This window comes from Apostichopus japonicus, chromosome 4 (genome assembly GCF_037975245.1).
Source record: "Apostichopus japonicus isolate 1M-3 chromosome 4, ASM3797524v1, whole genome shotgun sequence".
Lineage (NCBI taxonomy): Eukaryota > Metazoa > Echinodermata > Holothuroidea > Aspidochirotida > Stichopodidae > Apostichopus > Apostichopus japonicus.
This window is the reverse complement of record NC_092564.1, coordinates 12,632,899-12,659,251: the sequence shown is the minus strand read 5'-3', so window position 1 is coordinate 12,659,251 and position 26,353 is coordinate 12,632,899. Positions and strand designations below refer to the sequence as shown.

The 26,353-nt window shown below is 38.1% G+C and overlaps 2 protein-coding genes across 6 annotated transcripts in view; one reads left to right on the top strand and one right to left on the bottom strand.

Moving 5' to 3' along the window:
• LOC139966482 (tetratricopeptide repeat protein 21B-like) overlaps positions 1-4,688 on the top strand; it is a 44,175-nt gene extending 39,487 nt beyond the window's left edge. For all 3 annotated transcript variants that reach the window (XM_071969530.1, XM_071969528.1, XM_071969529.1), the window contains exon 33: positions 334-4,688. In XM_071969530.1, the coding sequence (XP_071825631.1) occupies positions 334-479 (146 nt within the window). In that variant the 3' untranslated portion in view covers positions 480-4,688. The remainder of the gene's footprint in view (positions 1-333) is intronic.
• On the bottom strand, positions 2,502-23,225 carry LOC139966483 (uncharacterized). 3 transcript variants are annotated; one of them, XM_071969533.1, is made up of 14 exons: positions 23,099-23,225; positions 15,459-15,681; positions 14,151-14,330; positions 13,194-13,537; positions 12,499-12,726; positions 11,884-12,060; positions 10,929-11,066; positions 10,105-10,287; positions 9,418-9,561; positions 8,690-8,948; positions 8,070-8,233; positions 7,079-7,183; positions 5,771-6,465; positions 2,502-5,241 (listed from the first exon to the last, which is right to left on the bottom strand). In XM_071969533.1, the coding sequence occupies exons 2-14, from the start codon at positions 15,643-15,645 to the stop codon at positions 4,920-4,922; spliced, it is 3,126 nt and encodes a 1,041-aa protein (XP_071825634.1). In that variant the 5' UTR covers positions 15,646-15,681; positions 23,099-23,225; the 3' UTR covers positions 2,502-4,919. The 3 variants fall into 3 exon arrangements, with proteins under 3 accessions (XP_071825634.1, XP_071825633.1, XP_071825632.1); XM_071969532.1 differs by lacking the exon at positions 23,099-23,225 and adding an exon at positions 18,405-18,621; XM_071969531.1 differs by lacking the exon at positions 23,099-23,225 and adding an exon at positions 18,419-18,621.
• Between the last annotated feature and the right edge of the window lie 3,128 nt (positions 23,226-26,353).

The window sequence follows — 26,353 nt, the reverse complement described above, 5'->3', positions numbered from 1 at the left end:
TACCAATGGAATACAGATGGTGTTTCTGTTTGACAATATCATTGCATTGATTTGTATGCAGCTTGTTTTGTTTCTTGAAACTATGTCAAAATATGTTTAACTTTCTTCTACCTTTCTGAAAGTTTCATTTTTGTCCCATAATTCATTTTAGTCCCATAATTCCCCTTCACATTTGTGCTCATACACCCATTCTGAGCTATCAATGTTTGAAGTCGTTTGTTAAAGTATATTGCTTAATTTTAAATTTTTGTCAATTTTTTGTTGTCTTATTTATGCTTCTCTCACATTGAAATGTGACCCTTAAATTGTTTATTTTTATCTTTTACATTTCAGGCTACAAATTAGCCTTCAACTACATGAAAGCCAAGAAGTATGTGGACGCTATTGATATCTGTCACAAGGTACTCTCTGTACACTCCAACTATCCTCGCATGAGGAAGGACATCCTGGAGAAAGCACGTCTAGCTCTCCGAACGTAGGCTCCTATCAGGATCTACATAGACTACTTGTATAGTGAAGTATTAGAGTGGGAACCCCACCCTGTTTTCCATATTTCGCTCTCTTGGACTGTTTTGTTGCTCGATCAAGCCTTAAAAGTGGGACGAAGGGGGGGGGGGGGGGAACAGTCTCTGGGCCCAGGGTCATAATGTATTCTCAATTTTGGAAATACATTCTATGCCAATGGATGTACCATGAATTTATAAGAATTAAAAAGCGAACCCAGTGACATAACTGACCATGGCTCTCAAGGCCCATGGGCTTTGACCATATAGAATAGGACTGTTAGCTCAGTGGCTAATGCCAGTGCCTTCCAATCATAAGGTCCCCAGTATGTCGTCCAGTTACAGAGTTGTTGACAATTGACAATTCATAATCATGGACGTTAAATATAAATCTAAGAGACTGACTTCGGTCAACTTGCGGCTTTGATAAGCCAATGATGGCTTCTTCGTGAGTTCCTGCTTGCAGGAGGATCTAAAATACATACATATAAAAGAATGACTGCACCAATGTCACATGTGCTAACGAATGGCTTATTTCTGTGGCAAGTTTACCTGCCAAGTGGAGCACATGTTTGCCATAATGACTGAACATGTGTCATGCCAGGTCGTTTGCCCGTGAGTTTCTGCAAACAATTCTCAGCTAGTGGAATAGTGTGGCACATCCACACACAGTATTGATTCTATTGCCAAACACTGTGTTGTCCAGGTTTCATGTTATCAATGGATTGACAAATCGGGTTTTATTTCTGTGGGAGGAGACCTTTAAATCTGAAAAAATCTAAATAATTAAATGTTAATGTATTCCTTAGTAATGGCCAAAGATAATCTACACACAGAATTGTATTATTTCTTGTAAATAGGCATAAAATGTATGGTATCTGAGTCTTTCAGTTTTAAAAAAACAAGTATTATTGTTTATACTTTACTTATAACGTGGTGTATACTAAAGATGTTCATAGTTTGAAATAAAAATGAGTTTTGTCATTGTTTTCTTGACTGGTTGGCAGTCATAGCATAGATGCCATTTTGTTTTGAATTTGTGTGTAAATCACTGCCGTCCACTAGCAGGTAGGTTAATAATAAGTGTATTATGATATCATCTAATAATAAAACAAAATGTATTCCTATTCGTGTACCTTGTACTTCTAGGAGTGATGGAGGGGTGGTATCAGGCTTGCTCACTTGCAAAATAAACGAGATATGTTTAAACACTGTAATGATTCTATATATTGTTTAATTGTATAGCCTGAAAATTCTTAGAAGGGAACAATTAATATTTTGTAGGGGTTTCCCCTGAAGCTTGCACAAAAGGATGTCAGTATTGTAACTATTTGCTGTGCAAACAAAAAGCCCTCAGATTGACTTTTCTGTGTAAGGGTTCCATCTTTGCAATTCCCTTCCTAACAATGCTGACCAACGATGTTGAATAGGTTACATCACAAGCCTTTTCAATACTTTTCTTAAACAAGTCACTTCAGCATCTTGTTAGGAACATTACGTATTGTAGGAATATTTTATTTGTAAAGGAGTGTTCGAGATTGTATTAGAACATGTCAACAGACATTCAAGATTCTTAAGCACAGTGCCTCTAACTACCAAATACTGCATGTAAATGAGTCTACGTAAGTTTGAATTGGTCCATATTTCCACCTTGATAAAGCTATTACTATGTGAGACTTTTGAATGACACCGGATGTAACTATTCGTTTCTCAATGTATTCTAGACACCTTGATTATTATTAGAATCTGCAATGTAGATGTTTGCTCGATACAATGTACCTGTAAACCATTTCTGTTCTTGAAGTCAGGTATTAAACCATGAGGTGAAAAAGATATCACTTTGATAATGTTGATTTTATTTCAATAACCTTACCTTTGCCATCTTAGCTGTGTCATTCCAATGCCTATGGGTAGTCTCCCTATCCCCAGCCCCACCCCCCCCCCCCCACTTCCCTCTTCTGAGATAAAAGACGAAAATACTATTAAAGAGAAGTAACATGTTATTCTAAAGTTTATTTATATTTATCACATATTTATTTAAATTCGGTGTACATTTATTCTCTCACCACAAAAAAAAGACCAAAAATGTTTGCTGTCGACTAAACTAAGAGCAGGTTGAGTTTTGTCTTCTGCTTTTGACAACCTTCCAAAGTGCTGTTCAGAGAAAGATTGCTATTGATCCAAGTTTTGGCCAATCAAGACTCCCTGAATGTTTCCAGTTCATGAGTGGAATTGATGAAATTGGATTCAATCATCTTTTTGTCAGCCTTTTCATAGTAGTTTAAGTATTATCAACATAGAAGTATCAATGTTCATCATAGAATCAACAGCAAAATTCATATGTTCAAAAACTAAAATTACTGTATGCAATATTCCTTCACTTTGCTCACAAATTGATTATGTGATAGTCGTATGGTACATCAACCACCCTCCCTTTCCTTTAAGAAAACATACTGTGATACAACTGTGAAACAAACTGTGATACAACTTATTAACTTGAATGATAGGTACATGGAGATTTGCAAGTGCACATCAGTCAATCAGGTGTAAATAAGTGTTTGCGTTGAGTTTAAACCTAATGAAAAGAGGTTGAAAATATTGGTTAGCTGTAGTTAATTTTCCACTTAACCCCTGAAAAATATATAATTAATAAGAAAAAGGGAGCAAAACAAGACCATAAAAATCCAGATTATATAGTTACAGAACAAAGGCAAGAAGAGATCTAATAAGTAGTCTATGAAAGAGTTTCAACGTTCGTTCGTACTTAAAGTTATTCATGCAGTCTATTTCTACAAATGTAACCCACTATTTCCTCACAGATGAAATGTCATTGTGCAATTGTGTTGAACAGGAATTTTCAAATAACCTTTTTGTCTTGCTATTAGATTCTGACTAATTTTTCCTGTAAGGTATATTTTCCTCTACTAAAGCTCTCCCCACCCATCCACCCCCAACACAAATTATTGAAAATAACATGTTATAGAGCCTGAAAGAATAACTGTACAATTGATATGTGAATATTACCTAATATAATAATAACTCAAAAGCTCTTAGCTTTGAAATATCTTAGCTTTTCCAGTTTTCTGTTTCTTATGACAATCTAGGAACGCAGATGTTCATACATATCTTCAAACTGTTACATACAATAACGATCAAATCTTCGCGGCAGATTAGAATTATCTTTAACATTGTGGTGAATACATCAGAGACTTCACAAAATAAACAGATTTTATCTCTATATGTAGTATTCTGAAACAACATTAAAGAAAATGTACATAAATTCTATAACTTGTGGCCGTTATCACAAAAGAAAAAGAAATAACTTGTGGCTGTTATCACAAAAGAAAAAGAAAAAAGCAAATCTGTAGTCCATTTAGCCAAACTGAAGCAAGCAGCAACATAGAAAGATAATTGACAATGGAAACATATTTCTAAACACAATTTGAAGTCCAACTTAACCTTTGACATGTCAGAAAAGGTAACATGTTATAAGTAGGTAACCCACTTACCATCAGCTATAATCTCCCATAATACATTGTCCTGTGTTTAATCTTATTTTCATATATTTTTACAATGAAAAATAACAGTTCTTGGAGCAAGCAAGCATCATTCACAAGTGCATTTTTATCTTTTTCTAATCTATTTCTAGCTACACCTTGTTTTGACAATGTTAAATGCCTTTATTTCTCTTTAAAACCTTCCAACTTGACCTTTGACATGTTAGAAAAGGTGAAAATGTCATAAGTAGGTAACCCTCTTACCATCAGCTATAATCTCCCTTAATAAGTTGTCCAGTGTTTAATCTCATTTTCACATATTTTTACAATGAAAAATAACATAGTTCTTGAAGCAAGCAAGTGTCATTCACAAGTGCATTTTTATCTTTTTCTAATCTATTTCTAGATAAACCTTGATTTGACCATGTTAAATGCCTTGATTTCTCTTTAAAACCTTCCAAGTTGACCTTTGACATGTAAGAAATGGTGAAATGTTATAAGTAGGTAACCCTCTTACCATCAGCTATAAACTCCCTTAATAAGTTGTCCAGTGTTTAATCATATTTTCACATATTTTACAATGAAAAATAGCAAACAGTTTCTTGAAGAAAGCAAGCAACATATCACAAGTGCATTTTTGTATATACTTGAAGTGTATTTTCAAGCTAAAGAATTTCAAGCTAAAGAATTTCAAGCTAAAGAACAAAACAAGACAAGTTAACTGAATCAATCAGTCAAACTATTACACACAAAATATTTTATTTTAGTTTTGATGATAATTTCCAAGAATAGTTTTATATCATTTATTACAACATTCCACCTTCTGAATATACAGAAAGTTATCTTCACCGAATCATGTCTTATCATCGTGTAATGGTGAGACATCATTACCTGCAATATACCGGTACAACTTCAGATCTTAATTTGTAATATGGGTGTGAACATGAGCAACCACCTGTTCGGGTGTCTTATCCTTGAAGAAGGTTCGACAGAAGGGACAATACTTTCTGAGATCCTCATCTACTTCATGGCTTTCTCTGTGTCTCTGTAACTCCTGTGTTGATGTCGTTTCTCTGTCAGCATGCCACCCACATACTTCACATTCGTAGGTAAAATGAGACTGCATGTGTTTCGCTAACTCCTCGTCAGATATTGATGCAGGAAACTCTATGTGACACTGTTCACAGGTTTTACTACCTGCAGGAAAGTCTTGAGCATCGTGAAAGACAGGACTCGGTGGCCTGTAAAGAGAATAGAGTAGAAATGCATAGTGTTACATTCTAACCCGTTGACCGGTATTGGATGGCACATTCATACCCGTTATATGGATTTTTTTCATCATACAGGTAGTACATACCAAAATTACCATATAAATTAAACAATATCACTACATGATCATCAATATTCCCTAAACCTTTCAACATAGAATGAAATGATGTATGAATGTTATCAGTCAAACCACGAAAGAATAAAATGAATGCTTGAATGAATGAATTTAATTCATTGTCCAATCACCATCAGTGATTAGCTCACGGTGATACTGTTGCTGCTATTATCAGTTCACAACTTCGGTATATTGTGTCAAACAGAGGTCCTGACTTAGTGAGATATCTGGGGAAGCCAATTTAGTTTAATAGCATGAAAACTATTCCACTAATGCTTAAGTGATAGAAATAACAACGACCATATTCAGCTTAAAACACAAACTTCCAATATCAAATTCATTATGGTTGGTTAAGGTGGAAGGGGGGGGGGTGGGGGGAAGCTTACCTGACTTGATCACTTGGGACTCCATCACTCTCCACGTCGGTAGGGAACGTTTGCCCGTCTCTCCTCACCTCACTACATCCTGCTCCGTAGATGTCCTCGTCTTCCTCTTCTGGTCCCATAGGAGGAGCAGTGGGCGTCCTGCAGTTGCCCTTACCAATCTTATTATCCTGCTGCAACGATGCCTTTACAGAGAGTAATTTTGCCTCTGGGGTCTGTTGGGGTTGCAGAGGCATCGGCAGATTACCGGGAGGGTTCTTGATGTCGATGGACTGTACACTTGACGAGTTTTGAGGATACGGGGTGCGGTATTTACCGGGGGGAGATATCACGGGGATGGAACATTCCTCGCTGGCAGTGGTTTCGTAAGGGTTGCCGAATCTCAGTGGGGGAGGGCGGGGCACCATGCGAGATGGTGACGATGATGGTGATGACGATGAGTCACTCCGATCTTTTGGCCGAGGCTGCGGAGGGTTGGGGTATTTCAGTGGGGGAGGGCGGGGTACCATGCGAGATGGTGACGATGATGGTGATGACGACGACGAGTCACGCCGATCTTTTGGCGGAGGCTGCGGAGCGGCACCCTTGACCGATTGAATCAGTTCTTTGTCCAACTTTGCACTCTCATAGGCATGTTTAGTCTTCAAGTAATCGTCATGCATTTTGTTGAATCTCTCTTGCCAATGAGCCACTTCCGCCTGCAATGGAAACAAAAGCAGCTTCAATAGAAGAAGAAGAAGAATGCTCTAGGCCTTGATTGCTTGTCCTTATTATTGCAACAGCATTGCCCGCTCCCTTCTTGAAGCCAGCAAAAATATCAACCCTCGACCAGTTTTGTTGAAACTACCACGGTTGTGAATAATTTCGCTCTGAAAAGGTTGTAATGGGAGACTAATACAGGTGTATGGGAGATAAAAAACACCTCAATCCATATCATCTCCCCTCCCTCCATTACTTCTCCTCTCCCCCCCACCCCCACCCCCATCAAATCGAACTTCTTCTTATCAGGTGATTATTATGCAAAACCGTTATTATCTATTCTCAAACAGATGAAAAAAACATCTTTATTAACAACTCCAAACTATCTGTCTAACCCAAACATGATCAAATTCAATAGCTGGGGGGACGGTTGGAGGCGGGAAGGATAAAGATGATGAGCCACAAATTGTCTGGGATTATAAGTATTAAAAAGAAGAGAGTGTAAAAGGTATAAAATCGCATCAAAATATAATTAAGTACCATCCCAAAACGTTTCCCAACTGTTACATCAGCTTTAAAACCTTTAAAAACAGAAACAAATGAAATAATCACCTGTTTCTCTCGGTATTTATTCCTCATCTCACTTTCGTTCATTCGTTTGGTCTCCTGCATCTCCTTGTAGAGGTTCTCAGACTTCCTGCTCTTCACTTTCTCTTCCTGTAAACATCAAATAATCATAAATAATAATCATAATAATTTATTCTTATATAGCGCTTTACATCAAAAGAATGATCTCAAAGCACTGCACAGAATCGCAAATAATAATACAACTTAAAAATATTACAGTCTAAAAAATATTGCATCCTAAGAATTACAGAAATAAATAACTTAACAATAATTATTAACAAGAGCCCAAGGGCACTGTGGTTCCTTGCATAGGGGAATATGACAATACACATAATATTATCATAGCAAGATTGGGCTCAAATAGTCCAAGTAGTTGTGGTCCTACACGTACCCATAAAGTAACCAACACTATAGCCAACAATTTTGTGATCACAAATTGCGATCGGAAGGCACTTTTGAGATCTGAATATGGCGTCAAAAATATAAGAAATATAAGGTCACCTACAAGCGGGTCAAAAGATATAACATTGGTGACCTCAGATCACATGACCGTTAAGTTTGAAAATGTTCCACCACCCCATTCACAACTTGTCCCAAAATATCAATCATGTCAGACCTTGGCACTGGGAGTCAATTGCATTAAATGTCTAAAAATTAACTTTGAACTTGTATAACTTCACACACAAAGGTCACCCGGGGGTCAACCCATTGACATTTTTGATTGGTGAGACCAAAATAAATACATTTATAGCCAGAGGGACTCACCCTCCAAATACATGTTTCTTCATTCATTCACAAATAGGACCAAGACATGTTAGCGATCTTTAAAAACCCATGATAGGGTAAAGTTTACATAATTTAAGCTTAGGTTAACAGGTTAGACTACCGCAAAGATAATAATGTGACCCTACATCGACCCTGCAATGGCTACACCCCAATTATTTGGCGTTTTTTTTTTCCGTGTTCTTTGACTTACTTCGTACAAGGTCTGGTAATGGGTGATTTTCTTGTTTCTCTTTTCCAGCTGCAGCGTCAATTGAGACAGCTGTCTGTTCATCTCCTCCATGTTCAACGTCATATCCCTGGATTCGTAGCTCTGATCAAGTTCGGGAGGCGGGGCAGACTGCACGGTCTCTGATTCTGTGACATCGATTAAAAAATTCAGATTAATTTACTGAGATTGGCCGCATGTTTGAACTGCTGGGTTTTTTTTGGTTTTGGTTTTGTTTGCTCTTTTTACTGCAATACTTGCTACGATTGTCTTGTTTGCAAAAATATCCTTGCAACTGTTCCAACTAGGACCATGTAAATGTTTATCATCGAAACACTAAGTACTTATTACAGAATTAAAAGAGGGAAAGGACTGACAGCCAAACAGACAGACTGACAGATTTAAAAGAGTTTTCTGCAAGTGGCTCTGATACCATTTTTTTCCCACTTTATATTTGTAAATAGATTACTTCCAGAGAGGAAGTATTATTTGCAAGACAAATGATACTGAAACTGTGAATGCTATCTGAAGTATTATACCTCCTTTGTTATGAGCTACACTTTGATACCTGCAGATATTTAAAGTGTGATTATTGTCCTTCTTACCTCTTCTTATCGGACTTTCCACTTCTTCGCCCCGTCTTTCTTTTGGACGACCGTTCTCCGAACTTCGGACCTCTCTGTAGAGTATCTTGTACTCCTCCCGGGCCATCTCGAGACGGACTTTCAGACTGTTGATCTCTTTTCCTGCATCTTTCACTCGTTGATCCCTCTCCTCGTCACATTCTGCACACCTCCTCCTATAATGTTCCACCTGCTTCTCGTAAGCATCTTTTTCAGTCTGGAAAGCTTCTTTGGTCTGAAGCTAAAAGAAAGAGTACATCCAAAACGAAATTAACATATAGTTGACCTGACAGCTTAAGTAGTCAGAGAAGAGCAGGCTCGAGCGCATGCATTTCAGACTGCGCTTTTCAAAAACTAAACATTGATGTAGTCGGTGCTTTCACAAAAGAAAACAGTTCGTGTCCAGCCGCGTGTCTGGTTGTTTAATCAAAACTTGCTCTAGCTCATTTCTTGGAGAAATGCCTGAGCTACGCGGATGACTAACATGACGACAACGTGACTCCAGAGTGCCTGTCAGTCAGTGAGAGATAATCGGGTTGGATAACGGCAAACACTTGAATACGATTACAGATATCCTACAACAAGACACCAAATATTCCATTGGGGCTCTCACTAAATATCACCGAAATCAATTCACTGATCTATTTATCCTGTTTGACGATGGTCTTTTCAGACATCTACAAAACAGACCAATATTTAATTGAACCTACCAATTCTTGTTGCAACTGCTGTCGTTTGCGACTCTCTTCCTCTGCTTTGCGGTTAGCTTTCGTCACCTTGTCTTTGAAGCTCTTCACTGCAATGTGTGATGCTTCCTCTGATCCCATCTTGCCTTGGACAAAATTCTCTTTCTCCTACAGAGGGGGGGGGGGGTGGGGGTGAATAAAAACAAGGGAAAACAATTAACAAGTTAGTTTCCAAGAATCTGACAGTTGGTCAAACAGACATTTAATTCGTAAGAGAAGTAACAGACGACCACAGTTAAAGTTATGTTAAAATACTGCTTAGAACAACAACGTTCAGATCTTTTTCTGCAATGTTGATAGAATTCCATCATTTTGCTGCAAAATGTTGAATTAACAAGATTTATAGGTGATCACCTGAAATGATGACTTTGCTTAGCTTAAACTCATCTGTTGCAAAATGTCAAATTGGAGAAATATGGTCAGTGATCAATTTATCATTTTACTGCAAATTGTCAAATTGATAAATTTTGATAAATCATGTGAGATCCAGTAAAGTTTGTTGATTTTCTAATATTTCTTTTTGTTATTATATCATGTCTGTGCTTTCTGGGGGAGTGGGGGGAGGAGATGAGAGGAGAGGCAGGAGTCCAAGGGGCAGTGACGAGATGTTAAACTTCATCTGAGAAGTCTCTTCCACAGTCTGTTACGTACCTTGGCTAGTTTTTGGATTCCCTCTTTCAGGGCCATGACCTGTTCCTCCAAAAGATCCCTCTGTTCGTTTCCTTGATGTTTTAGCAGAGCCATGTGCTGCTCCATCCTCTTCTGTTTCTGAACAAAGTCATCCGCCTGACGAGTCAGTCTGCTCTTCAGACTGTCACACTCGATCTTTGTGGTCTGAAATAGCAAGACGTTACGATAACATGCAGCAATTATGCCAGATCACTGTGTACGTTACTATACAATAAGGTAGTTTGGTTCTATTTTCATTATTATATTCCAAACAGATATATTATTGTTTGCACAAGGGGACATATCTTTAACTAACTAAGGAGTCTCAGTGGTAGGAGTGTTAGCTCAGTGGTTAACGCCGGTGCCTTCCAATCATAAGGTCCCCGGTTCGAGTCACTCCAATATTAATGTATGTCGTCCAATTACAGAGTTGTTGACAATTGACAATTCATAATCATGGACGTTAAATATGAATGTAAGAGACTGACTTCGGTCAGCTTGCGGCTTTGATAAGCCAATGAGGCTTCTTCGCGAGTTCCTGCTTGCAGGAGGATCTAATATACATACATACATACATATCTTTAACTATGACAATGCAAGCAAGCATGAATCAAGAGCATGACAAGCTGTAATTCTCCCTATTGTCCTTTCATTTGCTACCTTGTTAACTCTTGTTAACTTGTTAACTCTTTAACAAATTTCAATTTCTTCTCCACTTTTTGTGTTTAGGCAGAAGGTGGGGGGGGGGGAGGGTGTAGGTAAACATCCCAGTATTCACTCATCTCAATTTATTTGAGGTCACTTACTTCGTAATCCTCAGTGAGTTTGACATGGAAATCACCCATGGCTTTAATCTGCACGTTCAACTTGTTGCTCCTCTCCTCAGACTTTCTGAGAGATGTCTCCAACTCCATGACTTGAGCTTCCAACATCTGTTTGTGATCCTGTTGAGTAAATAACAAAGAAGGAAGCCATTATTTTCTAATAAAGCAGACATGTAATTTTTGTCCTAAGAAAGAGACACAGGAAGTTTGGTAAAAGTTAGATAAATGAGTAATAGCAACACTTCTCATTTTCAGCACTTTAGAGAGATTCTAAAATAAATGCTACTTATTAATGGGTACTATCTATACTCACATTCAGACTGGAAGACGCACACTTTTCATATTGACACACATATATACACACACACAGACACACTTATATACATTCATTCAGACACACATAATCAATTCATACTTAAACATATAGTCACACTCATACTGGAACACATTCACACTAAAACACACTCACATTCATACCAACACATATAATCAATTCATATTGTGCATATAGTCACATACAGGAACACACTCACATTCATACTGACACACATCTACATTTACCGACACACATACTACTCGGTTCTTACCAGGTCGCTAGATGCTTACTGACACACACACTAACATTCACACTGACCACACATACTACTCTGTTCTTACCAGGTCGCTAGATTCTTACTGACACACACACTAACATTGACACTGACCACACATACTACTCTGTTCTTACCAGGTCGCTAGATTCTTACTGACACACACACTAACATTGACACTGACCACACATACTACTCAGTTCTTACCTGGTCGCTAGATTCTTACTGACACACTCACACTAACATTGACATTGACCACATACTACTCAGTTCTTACCTGGTCGCTAGATTCTTACTGACACACTCACACTAACATTGACATTGACCACATACTACTCGGTTCTTACCTGGTCGCTAGATGCTACCAGCAGCTGCTGTTCCACCTTCTGCTTCTCCTCCTTGATGGCTCCCTCCTTCGCTAAGATGATCTGATTCTGTTCGTTTACTTCCATCAGCTGATGCTTCAGATTATCGATTTCAACTCTCAATGTTTCATTCTCATGTTCACTGGAGGCAAATTGGCCCTACGATAAGATACAACAGCCAAAAGAGAAAAAAATGAACTCTTAGATCAACAAACACCAATTTTTCTTTTTAAGTGGAATTCCTTTCAATTTCTCTCTCTTTTTTCCCTCTTTCTCTTCTGGAGTAGGGGGAGGGGTAGGGGCAGGAAAAAAATTTGTTCACATCTTTTCTGTTTCTTCGATTGACTGAAGTGTTAAATACACATCAGACGTTATGTTGAGTAGGGTGCAAGTCGCTGTCAATTAGTAACAGGACACTTGACTGTAAAATCACTTCCTTCCTATATTAGGATCTACAAGACATGTAATAAGTCTAATTAGACTGACACTGAAGATATACTTGGGTTTCTTGTAGGTAACTGACAAATTACTGTTGCAGCTCTCATTTAATCGGCCTACTTCCCAGTGATATCTGGACTAATCCCGACGGCCTCTTACCTTGAACTCATCTCGCTCCTTGATCAGATCTTCCAGTTCTCTCTTCAGCTTGTTTCTCTCTCCTTCGAGTTGACTGATGTTATCCTGCACCTCTATAAACGCCTCTGTGGTCTGCTGCAGGGACTCCTCGTAACGTTTCTTCTCTGCCAGCAGCTCGCTGAGTTCCTTCTCTGTGGCTGCTAATTTACCCTCTACGACTGGAAGCTGTTTCAGCGTCTCTTGTACCGACTATTCCACAAACAAGAGAGGAAGAGATGGTTGTAGACGGTCATATGATAATTAGGTTGTAGATATTGTATCGTTAATAAGAGAATCTATGCCATCATGGCATTACTGCATCCAACATGACATCTACCACGGCATGACGGGCAATAACATGAAACACTCGGGGACAGAAGACCGAGACCATCACATTTGAATAGAGTTTTGCGAAAAGCAGCTCTGGTGAAACTTTGAAGTGGTACATTTGGTGAAGCAACAGTGAGAAATGATTATCAGCAGGTATCAATGGGGGAAGGGGGGGGGGGGGGTCCACAGGTCTAAAACAGATAATTGAGAGAAAGAGGGCAGGTAATAGCGACACAGGTCAGAGAGAGAGATGTGTGTGGATAAAGACTTATGTACAAAATGTCATGTTTCATTAAATACGTCATTTCAGATCTATACACACCAGAGAAGGGGGACATACTACTCACCTCCACTTTTTCGGTAAACTCTTTGACCTCTTCTTCCTTGACACTGAGGGCGGCCTCCAATTCTTCCACCTTCCCGACCAGTTGGTTCTTCTCTTTCTCCATCTGGGACTTCTCGGCGGATATGTTATCCCGCTCCTCCGTGAGCTTAACCACCAGTTCGCTGTTGTGAGATTTCTTGGTCTGGATCATCAGAATGTCGAGGCTTTCATCGGAGACCTCCATGTAGTCGTCCATTGGCGTTTCGAGAAACTGGAAGGGCGTGCTGGCCCCTCTCATCTTGCCGGCCGAATCAATGTAGCAGAACTGGTAGAACTCCCCATCCTCCTCTTGAGGGACGTAACTCTCTGGAGAAAAAAATAGAAGAAAAGAAATCAAAACACTTGGAGATTTGAAGTTGAACCAGCCGTCCAAATACGCCAGAAAGAAGTTAAACGCTCGGCTTCTTGTCGACCTTTGACTCAGATGGCATTACTGCCACTTTTTAATGTTTCCCTTTCTTTCTGTTTTACTAACAACTGTTATACGTTATTGAGCCTTTCAAAGGGATTTTCCAGTATATGAAGTTGTATGCAATAGATAAAAAGAAATACTATATTAGTTTTCAATCAATCCTCCTTTAACAGTTTGGAATAATGTTAAGGGGTGGGGTGGGGGGGGGGGGGATACATAGAAACTTTCTTCCAAGTGGATTTAAGTGAAGCACAGTACCGACAATTTGAGGATGATAATATCATTATAGCCTTAGACTATTCCAAGAATAAAATGCACAAATGAGGAGGTTTGGCAATATAATATGAAGAAACAATGTCGTTGTGAAGACTGATGCTTTAAAAATTAATGGAATGAAATTTACCACAAATTTTATGAATGTTTTTGTAAAGTAGTATGCAATAGCAAAGGTCTACATGGAAAATGAGTAGTCAATGTCAACATGACTGTAGTTTGCAATTTGCTTACTTCCAAAGAGCACGCATTGCCTGAATTCCTGGTTGGCCTTCCAATTCTTGGGATATGGTGCATACTCGAATGTCATGTAACTTCGAACGGAATTCCAGCCCACCTTAAATACTGCAATGTAGTCCCTCTGAGATGGTACCAATATGGATGAGAGGGTGTAGTAACACTCCAACGGTTTACCTGTAAACAATACAAATCATAAAAATGACAAAGACGGTGAATCTTCTTGTGATTGTTTAAGCACTTTTGTGTTACATTATTAACAGTCAATCTGTACCGCCCCTAGAGATGTCAGAAGACACAAATGGGGCCAGCACACACATATATAACATCAGGAGGTATATAATATATACATCCTTAATTTAAAGAGTGGTCCAAACCGACCCTCCCAGAGTGTACAACAGCAATGTGGATTAGAAAACCTTGCAATATCAAAATACTTCTTTAAACAGATGTTTCAAATTAGTTTCCAGTAGTCTGGAACAATACAGATGATTTTAAAAATTTAAATGGTTACCATAAAATCGTGAGTATGGCATAATACAGATAGTATGATAACAATCAGACATATTCATAGCAACACTGCTTTAGTTGCCATGGAAATAGCTTTCACACTTTATTATAGCAATCAGTGAATACTTTGCACAATACAAACAGTTTGGGATTTGTACTCTTCAGAAACCCTACTTTGAGTACCAGAATTCCAAACATTGCATTGTACACTAAATTCCACATGGAAATTTCCGGCAATGGATCAATGCCTTTTATGAAAGAGGGCTTCGGATTTTGTTAGTCCCTACCGTTACCCGACTATTATTCTTTCTTGAAATGGTGACAACAAGAAATGCATACTAAGCGTTTAAAATTGCATTTTTAGCTTCATAACCTTTACGTATAAAAACCCCATTAGGTGAAGCAACTATCAAGTTATACAAAAAAAGTAGCAAAACATCCAACTCAGAAGATAAATGTAGACACCACCAACCATGTTTCCCACGGCCATTATACCTAATTTTCTCTGGCACTTAAAATTTAATCATTGTTTCATTTTTTTTGCAAAATTGTTCAAATTCTTTTTTTTCAATTCATTTTTCTTTCAATTCAATTCAATAATTTTTTCAACTCAATTCAATTCAAAGAATTTTTTTTCAAATTCAAATTTTAAAAAACTTTCAAAATTTAATCAACACACTTACCCACAATACAAACACTACACGAACAAGGAACAACTAATTATATGAGTCTTATATCAAAATGTAATACCAGTATTACAGGTAATAAAACAAAATAAATATTGTCAAACCATACCAGGTTTGTAGCTTTCTGAGACGTTTTGGAAAACAACCTGACAGTATTCCGAGATTTGTGGTGTGCTCGGTTGAGTTTGGTTCGGGTTGTCCAGCTGTCCGGTCACTTCGTCCTCATGATCAGACTGTCCTCCGTCAGATATTCTGCAGAAGTCATCTTCCTCACTACTTGTATTATTGTCTGCCATGTCTTTCTTTCGTTTAGTTTTTCCTTAGCTTGGAAGCTTTGGACATAAAGGAAACGAATAGTGGTCTTAAAATTGTTAAACTTGCTGCAAGCATGAAATCGACTTTAAGAAGAGCTGTTTGAACTTTCGATCACACAGAGCTAAAAAAAAATCAATAATTCTGGCAAAGCTTTTCCAGGAGGCGATGAAATTACACACGCGAAATAAATACTAGCACGCGAAATAAATACTAGCACACAAAAAACAACGACGACACTTCAAATATAAACAAATAAATAAACACAAATATTGCACAGATCACATGAGGTACACTGAGAGGACGTTCAGCCACGACTCTCAAAACTGTTTTGACTTTGAACATGAAATGGTTAGCACCATTATATAGACACTGCCTGTCTTTAAATAGCACAGCCATGTCATCAGACAGAATAAGGCACTTACAGTATGCTCTGCTGTGCTACCTATAGTATATACCTACTGGACTGTTCTTTTGCACTAAAGTAAACAAAGCTTGTGATCGTTCAACAGGTTTTGCAAACAATGAAAGGAACCAATGGGGGCACAGCTAAAGCTCATTGTTGACAAGTGGGCTGACCTTTATACAAGTAACAAAGGTATTTTCAACCTTAAAGCAAACCTTAGGGCAAATCCCAAATTCAAGCTCTTCATTATCAACTGGAAAGTTCCAACATTATAAAATGGGGGTGGAGGGAGGGGGTGGAGGGGGCACTTGCAGCATTCTGTACTTAAATGCTATTAAATAGGGAGTTCACTTTATAGTCACAATAAAACAATGAATCATATTGAATACATTACTTTAGGAATACTTTGTGTAAGACTCAGCCGAGAAATCCTTCCTAAAGACACATTTGTAAATAAATTATATTTCTAAAATGTCTAATTGTCTATCATTAAAATACTTAGCATGACACACTTCCATCATCATACTGTTACAGTCAAACAGTCCTTTTCCAACCTCTCAGATCTTTAAGCACCTTTCTGACAACTAGAAATATCATATACTACCCTTTAAAAAGTAGGTCCCCATTCAATTCACAAATGATTATAAAATATCAATTTAAAACAATCAATGCCTAACTTCTCTTTTCTTTTCCACCAAATCTTTCCAGCCAACCAATTCATTTTGCAAAAATTTTGTTTGATTATAATACTTCCTTACTTATCATCCATACTTTTGATTGGTTTTAATGATTCTAAACAAAACAATACATGCAAAACTAAAAAACACTGCCATTTTCTGTCAACACAAAACAGGACCATTTTAACATGTTTGCATGTTGATTGAACATTTATAGGATTATTTTAATGTACTTCTAGAGTATGAATTTTAATACTGTGCCATATGGAAATTTTAATATCAACAGGGCTCTAATGTACAATATTAGTAGCATTAAGTCAAACAAAAAAGGGGGGGGGCTAGTAAGATTGTGATATTGATACTGCCTTAATTTAACAATATCATATGTAAGACAAATTTCTTCCAAATTTGCAAAAAGAATTCATACCTTAGGCTTAAATTACATGTTTGCTGCAATTTTTCAACAAAAAGAATAATTTGCTTTTCAAGGTTAAGTAGTACTTAGGGTTATGATAGGATCTGTATGTTGGCAAATTCAGATGGTTAATGTTTGATCTTTCCTAATGTGTTCTATCATATTTCATTTGTAAAAAATTATGCTACAGTAATTAGTTAGTGATATATACTTGTATGACACTATGGGAACAAGGTGAACAAAAAAATCCCTGTGAAATGGAAGAAAACCACTCCTATTTATTTTTTAACTAATTTAATTAGAAAATTTAATTCATGGACTGAAAATTATTTACAAAGTTCAGACTCTCAATGATTGTTAAAGAAAATGCAAGTTGACAAATTGCTTATTTATGAGCCAACCATTGCTGTACTGCCTACTCAAATAGCTTGTGTAGGCAGGACCTAAAAGAGGGCCTACAAACATCAAGGAACATGCCCTCTCAACTTTGATAAATTCCAGGGCATATTTACTATGTATGGACTATGGGCAATTGTCAAAGGTTAGTTTAATTGGACATGAAAAGTATAAGTTTCACTGTCTCAAGAAATGTTGCTTCTCAGTACTTCAGAGAAATTTTACATGTCCACCATGAACAAGATGGTACAGTCATCTTTTAGGTTTTATGCAACTAACTTTATTATCGCAAATCAACAATGAAAATGGGGAAATTATGAAAAAAATTGTTATGCTGAATATCTTAATAATAATGTTCACAAATCTAATATATATGGTAACTTATTTTAGTAGACTGCAACAGCGACACCAAATGTAATATCATTTCTAAGACTAACCATTTTAATCCATTTTGAATCAACGTTTTCCTTGATATTGCATCTATATGCCCATTAGTTACACAAAGCCTAAGTGAAACCACTGACTGAGACCTATTAAAATATTTGCAAGTCTCAGCTGATAGACAAGACTATATTCTACGTATGCACTTGTTAACATCGTATTCGTAACAGACCACTACAGTAAGGCTTAGCCTACACCAGAGTTCCGGGTGCCAAAGGGCAAAGTTCTGCTGTGATCATCATACGTGAAACGGATGCGTACTGTGTTTCACAGTAACTGCAGTTGTGTGCATTTCCACATAATGAGTGTAGGATCGTCAACGTTGCGAAATACTATGTACAAGTCTACATAGCCTTAGTGATATCCTACCGTGAGAGTAAAAAGCCTAGCGATATCCGTCATTCTCACCTTACAATACTCACCAATTTTTCCCCAACAATCTTTACTTCAAAGTACACTTTCTTAACGTGATAATAGTATGTTAAACATTTTCTTCAGTTTCTGTTCATTGGACTACGTAATATTGTCCGACTCGCACTAAATATCTAGACTTTTCGTTGGTCTTAACGCTTTGTTTTGGTCGTTGATTGATTTTACAGAATGTGTACGATAGAGTTTGCGCGATGTGGCGTCGTTATATGATATCGATGTCTTCTTGCTATAAATAGAACTGGCGTCATTGTGGACTCTGTGATGAAATAAGGCATGCTGCGATTTGTCACGAACCAGGCGGGAACGTCATCAACCAAAAAGGGTTGCTGGATCCATGGAGCTATAGCTCAATGCTGGACCATGACCAGGGAGGTGCAGGAGAGCGCCCGAAGTTCTCCCATTTCCTAATCCATGAGAAGGCTGAAGATCGGATCCAAAGAGGGACTCAGTCCCATTTTTCTGCGATAGTCAACAACCTTCTCTTCTGTCTTGAATTTAAAATTAGTCGACATTGTTGTTAAATTAAATTAGCTAAAATACATATCGGTATAATAATTTCAAGTAACTTTTTTTAACCTGAAATGAGACTATTTCTTTAATGTATAGGAACATCTTTGCACAAACCCTATGTCTATTCAGTCACATAACCGCAGGAGGGAGGGGGGGGGGGGTGGGCAATCATATTATATTATATACCGGTGTTGTGGCCGAGTGAATAAAGCGGCGGTGGCATATGAAGCAATGAGGCCTGGCAATCGGGAAGTTCCGGGTTCAATACCCGGCCGGGTCATAGTAAGGTGAGCGTTTCACCCAAGAGAAATCTACGCTTTTCCCATTTGTAATGACTGTCTAAATTTAACAGATTCCAAATTTGAGATAAAATGTTGAATTGGAAGCCACCCGACGTGTAAGTTGTAATCCATAACTGGCCCTTGCGGGCTGTCCCCACATTTGTGGTCGCTTAAGCGTCGTAAACATAACTGCTGATTGTTATTATTATCATTTTTATATTTCGTGACATTTTATTTATTCCAGACCGACCGAAAAAAATGTCAAGTACCCCGACAGTATTTCATGACACATTCTTTAAAATAGTTATTGTTGGTAGTAAATTTTGATGGCAAGAATGCTATCGGGAAGACTTGAAACCCTCAACTGGAAAGTTGGAACGTACTATTACAGGTTTTAACGAAATCCATGGGTACTGGTTATATCATATAACATATGTTATATGATACAACCAGTATAGTTACGGATTTCTCAACAGGTTGTGGGCCTGTTCAATATTAGTCATTCTTATGTTGTAATAGGTTGCGGTATTCGTCATGTGGGCCTTTAGTTGAATACATGACCGAGCAATGCAATTAGCGGGGGAATCGACGATTGAACTCAACATGATACCAACACATATAGGCTTAACCTACATACTTTGTTAACAGTTATAACGACTTCCTTTTGAATTTCTCTTGTGCTTTGCATTGAGCCTGTACCGGTATATATACTTTACTGTTGAAACTGTAAAGGTTCCCAAACTATATATACTAGTATGTATATGGTATATAAAAAAAGTAGTGATTGATTGTTCATTGAGTAATGAACTCGCTTAATTGAAGAAGTGTTTAGTGGAACAACTAAACAAACATTGATGTGCCTATACACCACAACATGAAAACAAACAAAAAATTTCTAAGAGTGGGGCGGGGAGGGGGGGGTATAAGAGAGGCAAATCCAAATAAAAACGGATAAGCTAAGAGATCACCATTGAAACAAGCCAAATAATTGTAATTTGACTTACATCAGATTCATCTACATCTATATAATTCATTCATTGGAGAAGCTAGGTGTGCGGGGGGACGTCGAAAAATAAACATTCATGGTTAACCGTGACATAAGGGGATACTTCGTGTTCCCTAACATATTGAACTCAGATGCAAAGAATGTTGGATTGTTACAAAGTTATGCTTCTTCAAGCAACGAAATTTTAGATGATAATTATTAGGTAAAAATATAAGTTTTGTGCATGGCCATTTAAAACTGGACTTATGGTGACCGTATATTCAACGTGACAACTTTTTTGTTTCATCTTTATTAAAATCATCTATGCGTGTCATTTGTACGTATGACTAAAGTACTGTCAAACTTGCAAGAAGAAATGGAAAATGAAATAACTTAAATAACAAACAAGAACCCGAATGAAAAGCATTAGTTGAATTAGAACAAGCAAGAACTTAATGTTGATTTTAATTGATCATAACTTATATAACACCTTTTCAACTTTAAATAAACATTAGAGCAAACTGTACTTGCCATGCACTTGGTAAAGAAAATTCAACTTGTGCAAAAATTCGTTGCAAATTAAAGCCTCTTCTCTTGTGTTTTTTATATTATTTTTTATAACCGAAATTGTAATATTTTATGTGGATGATCAAAAAGTTATAAGAATGCTTTAATAGTAACTTATACCCCAAAAAGAAGTCTCCTTTGGAGAACAGAAATTGAAGACCAAACACCGATTCCTAAACATCCAAAATGGAATACGAGATGATTTCATATTCCCAAATCAAATACGTTATTGTTTCATCATGTAATTTATGCAGAAGGAAAATAACGCACTATTGCGCTTCTTATATACGGGCAAGAAAACTATATTTGTGCCAAGAATATGGTGAATGAAAAGAGCACTGAAAGTACTGGATTTTGCTATCTTTTTACCGAAACGAATGGTGACCGAAAAATGGTCTCCAAAGTTGTTCATTCATGTGAAAATGTAGAACCTGATTTTATTTCTCAATGGCGCAGCTGGAGGAGTAAGTATATGGAGGCCCAGTTAAAGTCTTATAAAACTATATATATTGAGAAAGGTTGGGTGTGATATGTAAGGTTGAAATGGATCTTGCAATATTCGCATTACAATTTTCAGTTTCATGGATACATGCTTTCCATTCCCTACATATAGGAATACATTGGTAATTAAGGGGTCATGCAATATACGGAGAAATGGATATAGTTGTGGATATTATATTCATGATTAAAAACAATGATCAACGAAGATATTTTACATATACACGATGCCACTCTGATATACGAAGGCTTCAGTGTTTTTGCAAAGTTTTTGGAGGAATACAAATTGGTCTTCTCTCCTTCATGTTCCAAAAATGGGCCATGGGTATATATTGTTTTATTGATTACTATCAGTAACAAACATGTTTTTTAATTTAATCGGGAAGTGTATGTGTGGGGGTGGTCAAGGGCGGCGGAAGCACTTTTAACCTGGGGGGCACCGACATCAAAGGGCACTTTGCAGAAATTCGATTGGACTGATGCAGCCTTATATTTAGTACCCTTTATAACTCTTATTGTATTATCTTATTTGCGTATACACATCACTCCATCAACGCCCCCCCCCCCAAGGAAAATATGCATACTAGCACTGCAATATCCAATGTGCAAATTGGGAAACAAGGAACAAGTTTTCTTTTGAGACAAAATGAGGTGAAATCATGCTAGTTGCTAATGTAGGAATCTTCCGAATTAGAGTTTATTTCTTGTTAATATCTTAACAAAAATTTTTCCATTCGAAATAGCTTTGAGTTTGACCCACAGAAATTCATTAAAAGTCAGGGGCGTAGCCAGGATTTGCAAAGTTGTATGCACGACTATCTGAGCGGAGCGCCACCATCGGTTGGCGCGGAGCGTACAAGAATATTTTTGGTTTTACAAGCCCCTCAGATGGCCAGAAACGGCCCTTCCCGAGTGTTCATTCTGGTTCCCTGGCCTCTTGCTAACTTGAGATGAGACACCTCAATTTTTATGTAGAAAAAGGGCACATTTTTAACCTGAGGAAAAGTGGGGGGCACGTGCCCCCTGTGCCCCCCCGGTTCCGCCGCCCTTGGGGGTGGTTGTGCATGGGGAGCGGGAGTGGTATAAAGAATCAGTTTTTTTTTGGTCGTTATAATTTCATGTAGCCGACCTGATGGATGTTTTCACTGAGTACCAAGGGCGTAGCCCCCCCCCCAGTGAAAAAATATGGGGGGGGCGGAAGTATCATTCCGCCCCCCCCCCCGCTTCGCAAGTCAGAAAACCCCTTTTTCATTTCCAAATGAGAAAAAAATCTCATTTGGAACACCAAATTGCATCTATAAGGCCAGGTGAAAATGCAAAATTATATACAAAATCGAGTGGGTGGGTTGAAGTGTGCTATATTGTACCAAATTGCATCTGAGGCCACCTGGAAATGCAAAAAAAATCCAAAGGGGAGGGGGACACCCCTCCCCTTAGACCCCTCCCCCAGGCCGGCCATCAGTCTTCAGCCCCCCCCCCACTCAAAAGTACCTTCCTACGCCACTGCTGAGTACAAATGATTAAAATAATTTACTGAATCATTATTAAACATGATTGATTTTTTTCGATTTACAACATGAAGAGTCTAATAGGAAAGCGTATGTTACAGTATATATATATAGTGAAGTTAATGTATCCATGAGTTCCAATCATATTTATCCGAAGAGAATATTCTTTGGTCTGTGAAAGATTTTTACATTGTATGCCTAGCAGATGTTTGTCAATTGCATTATATATATATATTGCCTTACAAAGTTTTATAGACACCTCTCAAATTTACATAATATATAAGTCGCAACGTTCAATATAGTCAATTGAATGAAACTCACCTATAGGCTATTTGAAATTCTTTCAAGTTCTTTTGCGGTCGATTTTGCTATTCCATGTATAGGTTGTTTGCAGTCCTCGTTAACCACTATAATCCTTGTCCACGTATTGATCATGTGTCTTTGTGTAGACATCATACACAAAACTATGTTTACCGTTATTTCATCATAGGGGATTTCTAAATGTTGCGCAATAACTAACCTCATATGATTGGGGCATATAAAAAGAGGGAGGTGCACGGAAGGCGTCTGTGTAGGTGAAGTAGCAATTTGTGCATGACTTTGAAGGATGACATTTATGACTTTCTTCGCAATAGCGAAATGTAAGCTCTGTAACATACATATAGGGCAACATAACATAATATAATGTTATAAAAAGAATTGACAATAACAAATTAATGTTAGCCATTACGATAGATGGAACACATGGTTTCTTCAAAATATAATTATTCCTTTTTATGCTAAATGTTGTCACTTAAAGGCCTATCATGGCTAATTTACAACGGATATTTTGCCGGGAAAATATTTCTAAAAATATAATAGGCCTAGGTCATCAAAATTTACTCCCTGACTCCCACTTTACATTACAAATCCACTTCCCGTCAAACTTGAAGGACGAGTTCAAAGATACTCCTCCTCTCTCAAACCCTCATGCTTTCTTATATAGTCATATGCTACCAGGCGCGTATCCAGGGGAATATTGGGGGCGCGCCCCCGGGTAAGAAAAAGAGGAGAGGAAAAAAAGAGAAGAAAAAGGGAAAAAAGAGGGGGAAAAGAGGAGGAAGGAAGGGAAAAGAAAGCGAAGAAAGAGAGAAGAGGGAGAAAAGGAGGGCGTAAAAGAAAAACGCCAAGACACCGGGAAAAGAAAGAGGAATAGTGACATCATTACAGCGCTGATCCCTATAATATACACAGGGTAGCCAGTGACGGATCAAGGATTTCGGAAGGGGCATGCGCCTTGCCCTATACCCCTTACACCGACAACTTAACGTCAAATATGCATATTTGACGTTTTCATTTTTCCTCTCTCACTAATGAATCTATATACTATATATGGTCTAATATAACGCGTGTGTGTGTATATACGCCTTAAACAATTGTACAATTGTGCTATGAAACCAACTGTGACTGGTCTCGAACTCGACCGTGTCGTCAGGGAACATGACGCATTCCCTTTGAGCATATTTTTTTTTATGATATCGCTAGTAATTTCAAAATAAAAAATGCTTAGATGCAACTTACAAGGCCTGGGAAGTGTCACTTCCAGCGATCTGCATGGGAGGCATATTCGGCCAAAATTTGCTTGTACGCTTCGCGCCAACAAATGGTCCTGGGTAGTACCATTTCCAGCGAACTGGGAGGCATTTTCGGCCAAACTTTCGTGTTATTATACGCTTCGCGCCAACTCATTGTGGAGCTACGCTTAGATAGTTTGCCTACAGGCTTCACCCCTCCCTTGGCAAATTCCTCGCTACACGCCTGTTCGAATTTGTAAAGCAAACAGCAGATATCACATCATGTCAGTGAGCATGAAAATGGCGTTCCAGGATGAATAGCCTCAAAACTGTCTATGTGTGAAGTCATGGGCGTAGGAGCCCAATTTGATTTGTGGGCTGTAACGACTTGCCCGAAAATAATAACCAAAATTTTTAGCGCGCTCCGCGCGCGTTCAACATGTTAATGTCAATTTCATATAAGCAAGCGTTGGTTATTACATCGCATGCCGTCGTATACCGTACGGTAGATAGAGAAAAAGCATGGAGGTCCAATTATGTCAAAACTCTCTTTTACATTAGTACTGGCAATTATGGGCTGCAGCCCCCCCCCCCCGGCCTCCTACGCCTATTTGTGTAGTGTTCGGTTTCGGAAATATCTGCTATTTTTTCATTCCTTCAACGAAGTTTTATAATAGCCTTTATAAGAGGTTGCAATATTTGTACACCAATAAATTAACTGTGTTTGAATTTTCGAAAATTTCCTGATCAACATTCTTCATCATACTTCCCTCTATTCGTGCAATTTTGACCGGTCTGTTAGGGGTTGAAGGAGGTTTTTCTATATTGCTTGTCCATAGATGAAATTTTGTGCAACATTATGGGTATGTTTTGAAGTGAGTTTATTCACGAGAAATTTGAATTTTCAAATTCTGAACAAATAATGGGTTTCAAACCTTGAAAAGTGTTGCTGACGGGTGTTGTGGGCCGCGACGTAGAATCACCTACAAAAAGCAATGATCCACAGGAGATGCGATGAGGTCGAACATGATTTGTGACTGGTGACAATCTTCAAAAAGGTTATGGATGGAAAAAAAACTATTGGGAAATACTTGGTTTTCAGGCAAAAAGTGTACATCTGATTGGTCATTTTCAAGCCCGAGCAGTGCCATTTCCGGTGATCTGGGGGTATCAAAACCAGAAATTTTCTTTGCGCTGCGCGCCAACCGATGGTGGCGCTCCGCTTAGATAGTAAATCGCGCCTCCCGAGTCAGAAAATCCTGGATACGCCCCAGGCTACATTCAGGAATCAAAAAAACAAGTTTAGGAGAGATAGAAGCGTTCGTATGATAACGTACACGACTAAAGGTATATTAGGTGACATGACATGGTAACTAACCCCTTATAATATACATTGGGTACCGGGTACTGCAATCCATCTCCATATGTGCAACTAAGTATATAAATTTCAAATTTTCAATTTCAAATAAATAAATAAATAATATATATCAGGTGATATATGGTGCCTACAGTGGAATTACGACCTTCCTTACCGGTTTCGAACCTCTGGACATACAATCAGCATCCATAGCCACTAGTGGTAAGGGTGTCCGCATATAAAGCGGGAGGCCCGGGTTCGAATCCCGTCGGTGGAGGCTGGGAGTGTTTTCACTGTTCTAGAAAATCAAGAACAGTGAAAAAACTTCCAGCCTCCACAGAGGTTCGAACCCAGGCCTCCCGCTTTATATGCGGACACCCTAACCACTAGGCAAGGTGATGCATATTGGTAGTTGTAACCAAAAGTGTACCTACACTCTTGTGGAGGAGTTGTACGAGGTCTTTGTTGAAAAAGAATTAGGTATCTACATTGACCCGTTTCTGCAACCTTCTAAACATTGTCTCGAAGCTGCTAAAAGAGGTAATAGGGTTTCAACTTTCAGGTATGAGGTAAGAGCTAGGAACTTCAGATAAGTTCTGAAAGATGGCATAGTTGTTAGGCTTTATAAGCAGTTGGTTAGGCCTCATCTGGAGTATGCTGTGCAGG